Source organism: Cimex lectularius, unplaced genomic scaffold (assembly GCF_000648675.2).
Source record: "Cimex lectularius strain Harlan isolate CLEC.00 unplaced genomic scaffold, Clec_2.1 scaffold11, whole genome shotgun sequence".
Lineage (NCBI taxonomy): Eukaryota > Metazoa > Arthropoda > Insecta > Hemiptera > Cimicidae > Cimex > Cimex lectularius.
The window spans coordinates 2,205,226-2,218,873 of NW_019392673.1; the positions used below are offsets into that span (position 1 = coordinate 2,205,226).

Consider the following 13,648-nt stretch of genomic DNA (forward strand, 5'->3'; position numbering starts at 1 on the left):
GGAGATAATATTATATTTATTTATATAAGTTTCTTGAATTTGTAAATTTACCAAATTATAATACAGTTATAAAATAAAAACTTCAAATGAAATTTAATTAACAGAAAATTTTCTGAATAAATTAATGATAAAATTTTAATAATAATCTAGTAAAATGAACAAATTGCAAGATTTATAATGTTGTTCATTTTAATCATCACGATTTGGCCATGGAATATGTGGCAAATCGGCTTCGGTAGGTTTCAATAAGTCAGGTTATTTTAGTGTGTAACAGACACTCAGGTGAGTCTTGCTAGCAGATTACCTGTAATCCGTGATGGCAGCGTTGCCTGTGACAGCTTTCAGCCCAGACAAAAAGCACAGCGATCGAGAGAGGTAAGCGCGCATAAGCATTTAAGTTTTCACATGTGAATGAATTTGTTGATGTACTGGGATGAAAATCGACGACTTTATTTGCATTGCATACATCCTTTTCGATGTATCAATGCAGCTGTCAACGTTTAGTAATCCACTGGTTTGTGGTTGGCTTTAAGAAGTCAGTTTTCCTTTCTTGAATTATTTAATATTATTAACCATTAAATTTGTACTCAATCCTTAGTTTTAAGCTTAATATCATGTATTATTCCCAATAATCCCATCAATTATGATTATTTTTTAACTCAACCAATACCTTAAATACAGATTAATTAATTGAAAGATATTATTTGGTCAAGCAGACCACAAAAACTAGTGAATTCTATAAAATGTCATTTTCTGACCAATGATTGCTATAGGAGCTTTCTGTCACTCACTCATCAATGATTGCTGTATGAGCATACCATTTATATGGAATACAAACTTCAACTGTACTGTGTACTTGTCAGTTTAGTTACAGTGGTAGAGGTTAAGAACGATCATGATTTTTTTATATTGTAGATACCAGGAACTGGAGGAATTCCCCCTGAGCTTAACATCCTACTGAATCCTTTTCTGGCTTCCTTTTTTGGAGCTTGCTACAACGTGTATGTAATGTATATGTTCAAACCCACCCTGGGCCATCCATCGATGAGTACCATGTCCACTTTCATTGAGGCCTTGTGGCCATCACTACCCTTGTGTTTCAGAAAAAGTTCAGAATTGATGGTGGGAATTGAACCCATGACCATGGGATATACTAGCTAATAGTCTGACACCTTATCCACTTTGTACTGCCATCCCCTGATTGTGAGGCATGTTGATGTATTTACACTGAAATCAGTTTTGTTTTATTGCAACATGCAAATAACTTACTTGCACGACTGACTATTTTCATGTCCTAGTATAATGGATATGAATAATTTTATAAAATATTGGTGCATTAGCTTTGTTGCATTCCTATTTTTATTTTGTCAGACATGTATGCCATTTTTATTGATTGAGTAAAATGAGACTAGGGAGAACAAAATGATGAGGGATAATCAAACTAATCAAAAATTAATGTACAATTTGGTTTTCTATTGATAAAACGCTTTCTATTTAGATGGATCTGCATATATCCAGCGTATATAAACAGCAAGAAGACGATTGCAGGGGGGAGAAGAGTTCCAAAAGATAAAGCTGTTGAGAACCCGACTTACCTGGAAATAAAAGATGTCCTCACTGCTGCTGGTGGCATCAAGTTTGGCGTAGAGAACAAGCTCTATCCGAGGGAGACGAGCAAAGAGGTCCTCTACAGGGGCAGGATCCGAGTCCAACTAAAGGACGATAATGGAAAGCCCCTCAACCCTGATTTTCCAACACGTAAGTGATCACTTTTTTAATTAATTTATTTTTAAGATTGTTTTGTAATGCTGTTGCTATCACAAGAAATTGCTTTGTAGCCATCCAATTAATCTATTGCCCAACATCATTCATTTCCTTTGCAGACACTTATTAAAATGTATTTATATTATCAGAATTTTTCATTTTACATGTTTATAGGAGAATCTGTGATGTTGCACCTTTGCAACATGATCCCCAAGCTGAAAACCAGACAGGGAAAACAAGGAGGGGAGCAAGGCAGTCACAGTACCCAGAGTGGAGCTGCAACAAAGAAGAAGGGAAAAGGAAGGAGATAAACTTTACCAATCATCATAAACATATATTAGATCCATACTATGGTGCAGAGTATGTTGGTACACTGTAACTATACAAAACAATGTAAATAACACAAAACAATTAATTTTGTATATATAGAAAAAAAATGAAAAATTTGTTTTCCTATAAGCATAACTTTTTTCATTAAATAAAATTGAATAAATATCACATAACATTTCTGAATTAAAATTTATTTCTAAAACCACTGGTTTACTTAACTTGAGTGCTGCTTGCTGCAACTTGCTGGCAGGGTCTCATCTGCCGGCAGCACGGAGTCATTTGCTTACAACAAGGCTGTTCTGGTATATCTATGTCCGGATTGAAAGGCATGTTATCTAACTTTGTAGTGTCAGGTGTTATACGCAGCGCTAAGAATTAAATTTACAATAAAATATCAATATGAAAGAATAATCTGGTTTTTTATTCTTGCTCACCGAAAACTCCTGGATCAGTCTCTTGAGCTTGGACCACTGTTGTTTTTAATTCTTCGTCTACTTCTTGGGCATAAACAACCATCTGAAAATACAGTACACCTTGTTTAAAAGTTACATTAGTATGCAAATAATAAGAAAACAGTGGACATGTAAGATTATGAATTTCAATAGACATTTCAATTACATAAACCAGTAATACAATATGCTGTACGGGCCTCAGCATGCACAGCCAATGTGGGGGGGGGGCAGATGGAAGTGTATTAGCCTCGAGGATGAGGACTTTTCCATATTGGATATCTAGACATATGGTTTTTATCATACACTTCAGTGAGGAGACAACCAATTTAAAATAATAATTAAAAAAGATGTTAAGGGGCCTCCAGGACCTGTTGATTTTTGATCAACTTAAAAAAAATAAAGTACTAGAATAAGTTAGACTAATTATCATATGAATAATTGTTGCAAAATTGCGGTTATTTAACAGACATCTTCAGATGTTTTCTAACTTAATAATATTGTTTTTATTAAATTTAGTTTATGCAAATTGAGCTAATCAAAAAGGTTTAAGAATAAGAATATCAAATGAAATCAAAGAAAGAAAAAGATTAACTGAAAGGCGTAGCAGAAGGGAGGGCATAATGCTTTTTGTGTAAACGGGATTAATTAGTACAAAAGTAAACAAAACATTATTTACTGTTTATTTATTATATTATACTCCGATAGCTCCTAATTACCTGTAAATATGTAGAAAGATAATGGATTATATGTTGTTAAAAAGCTACGTTACTCTTCTTTCAAATGATATGTTTGATGTTAAAATCCTTTTAGCTGTTTTTTGAATTGTAGCTATTTCAATCAGATATTCATTCCTATAACGGCTTCTTAAAAATAAGAAAAATTTTAGGGGTTAAAAAATTGATAAATTTAAATTCAAACGAAAAATTTATATTTAAAGGATATCTAGAGGTGGGTTATATTTGGTTTTAGAAATTTTTTAGTTATTGATAACATTTGATAGCTTTTGCTCTATTTTTATTACAATCTACATAAGAGTGCTGTGAAATGATAGTTGAAGTAGTTCACTCACATAATTGAACTAAAATATATTTAATTTTTTTGTGTGAAACCAGGGCCTATTAATAAGAAATGGCAGACGTGTCCTATGTTTTGTAGTGTAGAATGACCAAAAAAACCAACCTGGTCATTCTGTTGTGAGTGAATATCGCACACCCGCAAGAAAAGTGACACAACTCAACAAAACAAAATTTTACAGAAGAGACAGATGGAAGTTTACTTTTTTGTTTATATAATAAGTATATAAGCACTAGGTTGTTAGCCATTATCTATCAATATTGTCTTTCGTCTGTCCAAGAATTAAATGATAACACAAAACTTTGAAAATCCAGCTGTACTACCCCTAAAAACTACCACTTTTGGTTATGATTTTTCTTGCATATATTGGCTGTCAGTAATTTAAATTTGTTTGTGTGCTCTAATGATAATGGTGGTCAATTTTTTGTCTTAATGGGTGTTTACGCCGGAGAGAATTTTATTCATTTTTTAACTTTGTTTATTTGTTCAAATATCCATGGAGACGAAAAACAAAAAAAGGTCTCGGGGTCCAGCTGGCCAGTTAGTATTTGAGAGTGAACGAACGCGTTGTTTAATTCTTTTTTTTTTTAAAAATCTCAATTTGTAATCGAAGTTACAATTTACGAGCATACCGCCGGATTATGAAGTTGTTAGCCCGCTCATTGCTGTAAAATCACATCGCCTGCAAATCTTCGCCGCACATCATTTTGCTGTTCACAGGTCAGATCTTTCCTTTCGGCGGCTCACGTCTTCCAATAAGATTTTAATTTGAAGTGTTTGTTCTCTTAATTGTCAATTACAGTGAAAAACATTTAAAAACTAAGTTTTTGTAAAGTTTGATTAATTTCCTGTAACAAGTTTGTCACTATTCTCTTTAATCTATTGACCCTGGCCAGGTCACTTTATTGTTCAACTTATGTAAATTAAATTCACTTTATGGTCCAATGTATGTATATCATATTAATTTAATTTAGTTTAATTTAATCTATCTTTCTTCATATCACGTCCTTCCTTCTGTCAGGGAGTCAACGTGGAGGAACAGGTTCCAGCGAACTAGAAAAGGTAAGGAGCGTTGCTGCCAATTAAGGATAGCCCCTTCTTCCAACACAATGGGTGTATATCATGTCGTACAGGATGGTCCAGCAGACCCCAGCAATATACAGGGAAAGGCAGACAGCCCAGATGGTGTAGTGGAGCATAGACCAACGGAGCAAAGCGCCCCAATGAACGTCATCCCCAATACCATTTGTGACCAGTATGTGACACTTTTCATTAATGGAAACACTTCCACCAAAATGAGGGAGCTGGCACCGAGGAAAACACTGTACCAGTTCAGTGGCAATAAAATAACAATGTCACACAGCTGTATGGCTAAAAACACCCAATTGCCAATGACTGCTTCTTCCTCTCCACCTTCTGGTCTATGAAGGTGCATCCTGTGCTGCGCATCACCAATGCCCTGGCACCGAAGAGACATGAGCATTTTCACATCGGGGAGGAAAAAACTCCGTTTTCCAGTAAACGCTTCGCTCAAAACCGCTACGTGTGTCAGCCCTTGGGCCAGCGCCACACTAGAGAGAATGTGACAGAAGTTTCTGCGACAGAAATTTCATGGTGAAAAATCCACCCAACCCGAACAAGCCACATATACACTGGAATTGAACGGAATTACTACAGCCCGCAGCCACTTCTGTTCTACCCCTTTGCCCTGTTTTGACCTACTTAGATGGAACCTAGCGGAAAATTCCATCAACGGGCGCTGGTGCAACAATGGAGCTCGATGGAGACATTACAGTGGAAACTTCCGTTGCATTCCATCTAGTGTGACGCTGTCCTTAATAATCTAGTTTCTAGAATTTTTCTTGTGCGTGTGCGGTATGTCTTTTATTGTCTTCGCCTGTCTGGACTTAAGCAGTAATAAATGAAAATATCAACTCACGTCTCTAATGGCGGAGTCATCGCAGAGTGTTTTGTTCTTTCTAAATTCATAATTGATCCTCTCTCTTGCGGCTAGGAAAATGATTCAATGTGAGCAAGTGACAATTGAACGTAAACAAATTAAACAGCTTACCGGCCAAAGCTTTGTCGTCGCCTTTAAAAACGTTGAGCCTCGTCCTGTGGAGGACTTTAAAAGTATGCAAGACCTGCACAGAAAACGAGAAAATTATCAAATAAGACGGAAAATAAAATCCGGGAGCAAAATGCGAAAAACTTATAAATACTGGACTCACTTGTCTTTTTAATTCGGCGGACATAATTTAAAGTAAGAATCCTTTTCAGTTTTTTTTTTGGTATAGTGAAATCGGTCGAATCAGGGTGAAGGTTGAAGACTCGCTCCCTCTAAAGTCGAAACCTCGCGTAACCTCCGCGACCAGGTTGACGAGCCCGCGATCGTTGGTAGAATTGTTTAGCCCGGCCGATCCTCGACTCAAATCGTTCGATGAATTTTCCAGAAGAAGGAAAACTTTTTTAAATTTCGATTCCGTCGTATAATGCCAACTGGTTCCGATTCGGAGATGAAGATTGATTCGGATAAAACTATCAACGTTGACAGCTATCGCAAGCTGGTCAGGTCCTACATCGATCTGGTAAGCTTATTATTAATTGATTAATTATTGTTTTAAGTATGTGATCATTTGCGTTTGAATGGCTAATAGGGGGTTTCAGCTATTTTCCAACTTCATCACACTCAAGACAAGTTCTGACCTTAATAGAAATGATAAAAGTGGGATGAGTGTATTGTTTAATTTTTTTAAAAAGTTGGATCGGGCGATGTCAAATTGAGCCGACCCCATGGGATTAACCAAAGTAAGTAAAATGAGCCGGTTATGGTTTTTCTATCTGTACCAGGAAATGTAAAATGAGTCAATGGCATAAAGTAGTAGTTGGAGTCATAACTACATAATGTAGGTGTAATGGCATCAAAAGCACATACGTCAATTAAACAAAAAATGAATTAAAAGTACATTTTGTAGGTGCAATTTGTCAAAAACAATACTCGGTAATGAGTAAGAGAACTGATAAGATAAGCAGTAACTATTACAACTAAGTAACTGCCGTAACTTGTAACTATAACCATATTGCTAAATGAATAAGCAAAATGATTCTGTGGAGATCGTGAGATGCGGTCTGGTGTGATGTAGGTTTAGAAAAACATTTTCTTTATCGTGCCAACGTTTCGATCTTTTTAAGATCATCTTCAGGGCCTGGGATTTATAAACATTGTTTAAATTTTACAAAACATTAGGATGTGAAAAGAAATTAATTTATGCAATGCTAGAAATTTTAGATTCAATCAAAGTATTTGTACTCACTCAAAGTGTTTGTTTTCTGTGTTACGCAGTAACAGTGTTGTTTGTTGCAGTAACAGTGGTTTGTTGCAAATAAAACATTTGATATACACATTTTCTTATATCATTTGTGCCCTTTTTTTACAGATAACAGTATGAGTGAGCCGAAGAAAAAATGCTGACAATACTGTGTTGAATATTTGAAATATAGCTTTATTTCATTATCAGGATATAGTACTTTACCTATGTCTTCTATGTAACAAAACTATGTCAAATGATTCAATGAAACCTTTCAAGCTTAAGCAGCATTTAATAAAAATCCATAGGGACAAAAAGATAAGGATTTAACATTTCTTTAAACAGTCAATAAAAATATTTGAAAACACTGTCATTGCAACAACTCATAGGGACATCTAAGCCAGATGATGATGGACTGCGTACTTCTTATAACATTTCTTTATTGATTGCAAAGCCCGGAAAACCGTACACTATTGGTGAAGACTAGAAATTAGTGCTCGTGGAGATTTGCAGTTGCTGCTCACAAACATTGAGCCAGACATAAATACACTCATAACATCTCATCACATTCATGGTCATTAATTTTATTTTAAATTTTATTTTAAACAAAACATAATTTCAGTAAATACTTCTTCAACATTTTTTTTTAATTTGTAATTTTTATACTATGCATTTGTGTAGCTTTATCACTTGGGGGTCCATGGGCAAGTTTTGATATAAAAAGGGGTCCATGGGCCAAAAAAGTTTGGGAATCACTCGTTTAGCTGATAGCTGTCCATGAGGGATAATTGCACATCTCATAACCAAGTCTGCTCTTGAAATTATTGGTGAAATTAAATTTATTGAATGTTGGTATGTTGCTTCGCTCGTACACAAATAGTTGCAAAAATCATCATGTTCACTGAACAATTCAGCTACTAAATTGGTATGAGAAAAAAAAAAAACCTTTTTACCAGCCATGGTTTAGACCATTTCCTTTTATTCGCCTTCAGTTTGATCTTTTTTTTTTAATAATGCAAACCACAATCATTGCAAGAATTAGTTCTTTGTCAAAATTTTCCATTTGAGCCACAGAAAACTATAATTTAAGGATTCCTCACTTCAATTGTGCAAGCCAAACTGAACATGTGAACAGCAGCATTTCATTCAGTTCTTTTGCACAAACGGCTTGTGCAAACCAGTTTTTGCAAATGGCTTGAGTGTGTAAACGGGCTGTTAGGTCAATAACAGTCCTAGAGTTGCCTAAGTTCTCACAATCAATGTCCAAATGGGTTTAATTACTGTCTCGTATATCAATCGTTTGTTGTGAAGCATCAGTTCTGATCATTTGTCTAGGAGTCGTGAGAGTGTTTTGTGGTGAATAGTCAGTTCCTGTTTTTTAATCTTGTATAGGGATTCCAAGTTAGTCTTTTGTTAATGGACAGCACATGGACATGGTTAACTGTAGGAAGGGATATGTTATGTAGTTGTGGTGGCATTATTCCATGTCGGAGGGTAAAAGTTATGTTGGCAGGTAGAAATTAAAAATAATAACACTACATACTTAACCACACGAGACATACAGAGATACAACATAATAGTTCTTAGAACAGATATGTTTGCCAGAGTGATATTGAATGCTCAATTCAATATTTTGATTGTACAGACCTCACTTTGGTGTAAAAATGATATATCTGAAAAAATATTTTCTTTTTCTTTTCAGCAAATGTACTCATCTGCTTTGTTCTGGGCGGACAAAGTAGTTTCGCTGAGTGACGGTGAACCAAGGGATGTATATTGGCTTGCTCAATGCATGTACCTTCTAAAACAATATCACCGAGCTGCACTCTTAATTAAAAATCGTCAACTAGAAAAAGTATGTGTTCCAGTGGTGAAAGTTTGATTTTGTTTTTTCAAAGCCAATTTGTTTCAGACACATTTGATATGTCGATACTTGGCGGCAAAGTGCCTCCTGGAAGCGAAGGAGTTTAAAGATGCCCTCGCACTGTTGAATGGCGAAGATGGAAATAATGGAAACATGTTAATTGGAGGTACCATGACATCAATTTTGGAACTACCCGATACTCCGCTGGAAGGATTTTCAACTATTAACGTGAGTGTCAACTTTTTAATTATTCTATTGGGCAATTTTTATTTATTAAATAATTTTGCAGCTCCATAGCGCCATACTTTATCTTAAAGGGTGCGTTTATGAAGCTCTCGACAATCGAAGCCTTGCATCAGAATGTTACAAACAAGCGCTCAGATGCGATATACATTGCTATGATGCTTTTCAAGCTCTTGTCCAACACCAAATGTTAACTTCTTGGGAAGGTATTGTATATCACAGTTTGTCTTTAAACAGATTTTTAAGTTCACTGTGATGCTTAACAGAAAAAGAATTAATATCCACCCTCCCCTTTGCTGCACAATGCAAAACTAAAGATGAAGAATGGCTTGTTCGCAGCTTGTACGATAGCTTGCTTAAAAAGTATCAAAATGTACCGTCTCGTGCCATTATCCAGGTAATGAAAAATAAACAACATTTATTCATAAAAATTGGTACAATAATAATCTTGTGTATTTTTTAATTTAGGTTCATCCAAAATTAGAGGGTAATCTAGACCTTGAAGTTGCTAAGGCTGAACGACATTATTATGCCTGCGCTTATTCCGAATGTTTTCTAACGACTCAGTTGTATGTATGCAACTATAAATAATGTATCTCATTATTTATTTATTTATTTTTTGAATACAATAATGTTTTGCAGAGTATTGGACAAAGATCCTTACCATATGTCCTGCCTCCCAATTCACATTGCCTGTTTAGTCGAATTAAAAAAAGGAAATGGTGAGTTATGGCTGAATAATGTAATCTGAAACAAATTATTTCCACAGTTATTTTTTAATTTAATGAACATTTATGATGAGGGACTGTGGTAGCCAAGTGGTTAGAATGAGAAACTCTTGTTTCATAGACTCCACAGTCGTGGGTTCGATTTCCACATTTGACTCAGGCCCTTTTTTCACAATACTCCCCTCCCATTATGTTGGAAAAAAAAAATCGGTGGCAGATCAGGTTGAATAACTCAAACCTATTTGGTCCTACGGAGTTGAGCTGTGGGGCTCAGCCAAATCATCCAATATCCAACGAATTCAGTTTCATTGTAAAGTTCTCCAACGGATCCTCAATCCCTCTACGTCACCTACCTCCCTTCTAGACCACCAATCAAACTATCCATAAAGATCTTAAAATCCCATTCATGAAAGAACTTATCTGAATGTGCTTCCTCAATTTCCATTCTAAACTATTCATCCAACATAACCCTAGCCCTAACTCTTTCCTGTTTAAAACGACGATGCTTTGTGACCTATCTTAACCCACCCAATTAAATAAAAGAGAGTTCCAGCACTCGATTCTCTCCTCACTGCCTCCTGGTCAAACAGATATGTTAGATCCGTATATATAACTATAACACAGATATAACTATACTATTTACTCAATGTATTTTTTTACAAATAGTATTAAATAAAATAAATTAAAATAAGATTTAATTATATGATTTCAGCATTATTTTATTTAGCACATGATTTAGTTGATCGGCATCCAGATTTAGCAGTTTCATGGTTTGCAGTTGGATGTTATTATTATTTAAAAGGTACATTTAATAAAAAATAAAATTTAAATACAAACAAAAAAAGAATGTGATTAATAATAGATAATGACCCTGGTGAAAATAGGAAATACCGACCCCGCTCGCAGATATTTAGGAAAAGCAACTTCTTTAGATCGGGTCTTTGGACCGGCCTGGCTTGTTTACGGCCATTCGTTTGCTGTTGAAAATGAACACGATCAAGCGATGGCTGCCTATTTCAAAGCATCTCAATTAATGAAAGGGTACATCGGTTTATTTAAAACGATCGAGCGAATCTTCATGTTGTCGAGTATTTTTTCAGGTGCCACTTGCCACTTCTGTACATCGGCTTGGAGTGCGGCTTAACAAACAACATAAAATTGGCAGAAAAATTCTTTTTACAAGCACAGACCATCGCTCCAAAAGATCCGTTTGTCATCCACGAAATGGGAGTGGTCGCTTATCAAAACAACGAGTGGGTTTTCCGTTTTTAAGTAGGCAGTTTAATACAAACTGACTCATATTTTTGTTTTTTGCAGTTATGTAGCAGCTGAAAAATACTTTGAAGAAGCACTTTCCAGGGTGAAAGAAATTGATGATGTCATTATTGCTGATAAATGGGAATCGTTGTTTAACAATTTAGGTCATACTTGTCGTAAATTAAAGAAATACGATAAATCATTAGTTTACCATAAAAAGGTATGTTTTTATTGAACTCTGTTAGAATTAACAATAGATGAGGTTTGGGGGTAGAAGTATTAACATGTTTTTTATGAAACTGATTTGTTATGATACTTCCGATATCCAGATTTTTTTTCTTAAAAAATCCTAAATTTCAAAAAGGTCAAATGAAAAATCAGTTTTCATAGCATTGACAAAGCACTACTAAAGAAAGACTTGTGACACCGAGCTGATTCTAAAAATACACTTCCAACACTCTACAATAAGCCTCGGAGCCTAGAAGAGGTGCGTTGTTCTGGAATGATATCTGTATAAGGGGAAAGGTTTGGAGCGCTGTTCCAGAACAACGGCCATAACATGTTAAATGAGAACAGTGTATTAGGAAATTTTGATTTTATAGGCTTTAGTATTAGCACCATTGAGCCCATCGACACTGGCGAGTATAGGATTTGTACAGGCACTAGTCGGCCAGACGTCTGAGGCCGCCGAATCTTTCCACAAGGCCTTGAGTTTAAGAAGGGATGATACTTTTAGCACGTCTATGCTTACATTCATCATGGAACAGTTAGTTGCCGAGGCTCCTCCTTTTGAAGGTAAATCCCTTTTTCTCCTCTAAATTTAACCACTTTACAACTTATTTGTACTTTTCCAGGAGAAGAGGTACCAGTCGAGTTTCACAGTTTTGGTAAACGCAATAAGCCAGATGAGTCAGAAGTGAGCATACGCACCCCGCCGAGTTCCAACAGTCCACAGATTGCTCATACAAACGATGAGATGGACATGCAAGACAGTTTTCAAGACGAGAACAATACCTGACGCAACCCTTTACGCCCTGTCCCTCTCGCCATTTCTTCATATGTAAATAACCACAGATTAGATGGGTGACAGTGGCACCACTTTAAGCAATTAATTGTAATACCCTACAAAAAAAAGGATTATTTTATTAATTGAAAATTATGTATTTAATTCAATAATGAGATTTCCCACTGGTGACATAAATGATTTATTTACACAATATGGCTCGGAATATTTATAGATTAAATGTTTTTTTTTTAAATTTCTTTTTTTAAACCATAATTGAATAACAACAGTTATTACATTATTTGTTTTAAATCTTGACTTTTTTAAATAAAATAATTCCTGTAACATTTTTTTAGCCATAGCTCAATAAATATGAATATTGCCATGTGCAACCTGATAATTTACTGGCAATAAAAAAGGGTTGTCGGTGTGCATATACTGTTTGAATCGAATGATCACTATTTTGCTGGCTTCAGGCTTAGCTATTTGTGTCATCAGAACAGCTGGACAAATTGTGGTATCATCTGGGTCGGCGTGATGATGGTATTAGGGTGTACAAGTCAGCAGAACAAATGATATAAAGGATGGGACCAAGAATACTCCCTAGTAGGGAGCTAATCTGAATATGTCTGACAGCTCATTTGTAAGTATGTTGGGTTCGAGTGGAGGGACGCTGAATTCAAACCTGGGACCATTACCTTACAGTGATGAGCGTTGCGTCAACGCCTAAACCGTTGCAGCCACTAATGGCCCAATTATAACATTAAAATATTGGTTTATCTGTGCTACATTTGTATACATGTTGAACAACCTGGACTCTTTTGTCAGCTTGTCTTCATCAGTGGCAGAGAAAGTAAGTTCTTATTAAGCGCTCTAATAGTTCAGGAAAGAGAGGGAGCTTTTTATAACACCTTGTATAAAGCCATGTCAAAACTGCAAGGAAAAAGTTTAGACCCCCGTACAAACTTGATTTTAGTAATGCTAAGAAGTCGGAAAATAAATGCTGAACTTAGTCATCAGACAATACAGATAGAACCTATCAACGGATATCCTGAGGAGGGGTACTATCATCACTTCTTTGGTTGCTAGTAGTACATGATCTAATTAAAGAGCTGAACAGCTTAGGATGTCTTAGTGACTGGAAGTTTTGGCAGTTGTGTAGTGTACAGCCAATGGTTGAGGCTGGGACCGAGTAAGCCATTGGCAGTGGTATGGGGTGATCAGTGAGTCGGTTGACTCTGCAATGGCTGAAAGGACTCAGTTTCTGTAGTTGGCCGGTAGCCAAGGCAAAGTCAAGAGTAATACTGCAAGTGCCAATTGTTGTCGTTGTTGGGACTCCACTACTGATTCTTGAGACCTATTTGGTAAGACTTGTCGCAAGGTGTGCAGTGAGACCTTGTCAAGTAGACGAGTTTGAAGTCAGCAGGGCAGTGCCTCTACTTATATACAAAATGGCTATACTCTGGCTGCAGTGGGTGAGACCATTCAAGAACTGGTAGTGACAACTAGCGGGTACCGCGGTAACTGCAGGTGCCACCACAGATACCATATCATAGATTACACAGATGACCTGGCAACATTCATAAAAGGGAACTTGGATGACACTGTCAGATCAGATGCAAAAT

At 36.0% G+C, this 13,648-nt stretch overlaps 4 protein-coding genes across 5 annotated transcripts; 3 read left to right on the plus strand and 1 right to left on the minus strand.

Annotated features, from left to right (window-relative positions):
* The first annotated feature begins 181 nt into the window (after positions 1 to 181).
* LOC106668343 (signal recognition particle 19 kDa protein) lies at positions 182 to 2,267 on the plus strand. The gene is made up of 3 exons (XM_014397005.2): positions 182 to 375; positions 1,499 to 1,758; positions 1,939 to 2,267. The coding sequence occupies exons 1-3, from the start codon at positions 317 to 319 to the stop codon at positions 2,073 to 2,075; spliced, it is 456 nt and encodes a 151-aa protein (XP_014252491.1). The 5' UTR covers positions 182 to 316; the 3' UTR covers positions 2,076 to 2,267.
* On the minus strand, positions 2,078 to 6,123 carry LOC106668344 (complex III assembly factor LYRM7). Its single transcript, XM_014397006.1, has 5 exons — positions 5,852 to 6,123; positions 5,692 to 5,764; positions 5,560 to 5,630; positions 2,529 to 2,610; positions 2,078 to 2,462 (listed from the first exon to the last, which is right to left on the minus strand). The coding sequence occupies exons 1-5, from the start codon at positions 5,873 to 5,875 to the stop codon at positions 2,305 to 2,307; spliced, it is 408 nt and encodes a 135-aa protein (XP_014252492.1). The 5' UTR covers positions 5,876 to 6,123; the 3' UTR covers positions 2,078 to 2,304.
* LOC106668345 lies at positions 3,493 to 5,553 on the plus strand. The gene is made up of 3 exons (XM_014397007.2): positions 3,493 to 4,566; positions 4,642 to 4,682; positions 4,754 to 5,553. The coding sequence occupies exons 1-3, from the start codon at positions 4,557 to 4,559 to the stop codon at positions 5,045 to 5,047; spliced, it is 345 nt and encodes a 114-aa protein (XP_014252493.1). The 5' UTR covers positions 3,493 to 4,556; the 3' UTR covers positions 5,048 to 5,553.
* On the plus strand, positions 6,087 to 12,248 carry LOC106668341 (cell division cycle protein 16 homolog). Of its 2 annotated transcripts, none has more exons than XM_014397002.2 (13): positions 6,087 to 6,208; positions 8,631 to 8,783; positions 8,841 to 9,020; positions 9,082 to 9,241; positions 9,302 to 9,432; positions 9,504 to 9,604; positions 9,678 to 9,757; positions 10,476 to 10,565; positions 10,648 to 10,804; positions 10,864 to 11,016; positions 11,081 to 11,240; positions 11,623 to 11,815; positions 11,875 to 12,248. In XM_014397002.2, exons 1-13 carry the CDS (start codon positions 6,113 to 6,115, stop codon positions 12,036 to 12,038), a joined length of 1,818 nt encoding a protein of 605 aa, XP_014252488.1. In that variant the 5' UTR covers positions 6,087 to 6,112; the 3' UTR covers positions 12,039 to 12,248. The 2 variants fall into 2 exon arrangements, with proteins under 2 accessions (XP_014252488.1, XP_024081124.1); XM_024225356.1 differs by lacking the exon at positions 6,087 to 6,208 and adding an exon at positions 6,258 to 6,428.
* The last annotated feature ends 1,400 nt before the right edge of the window (positions 12,249 to 13,648 follow it).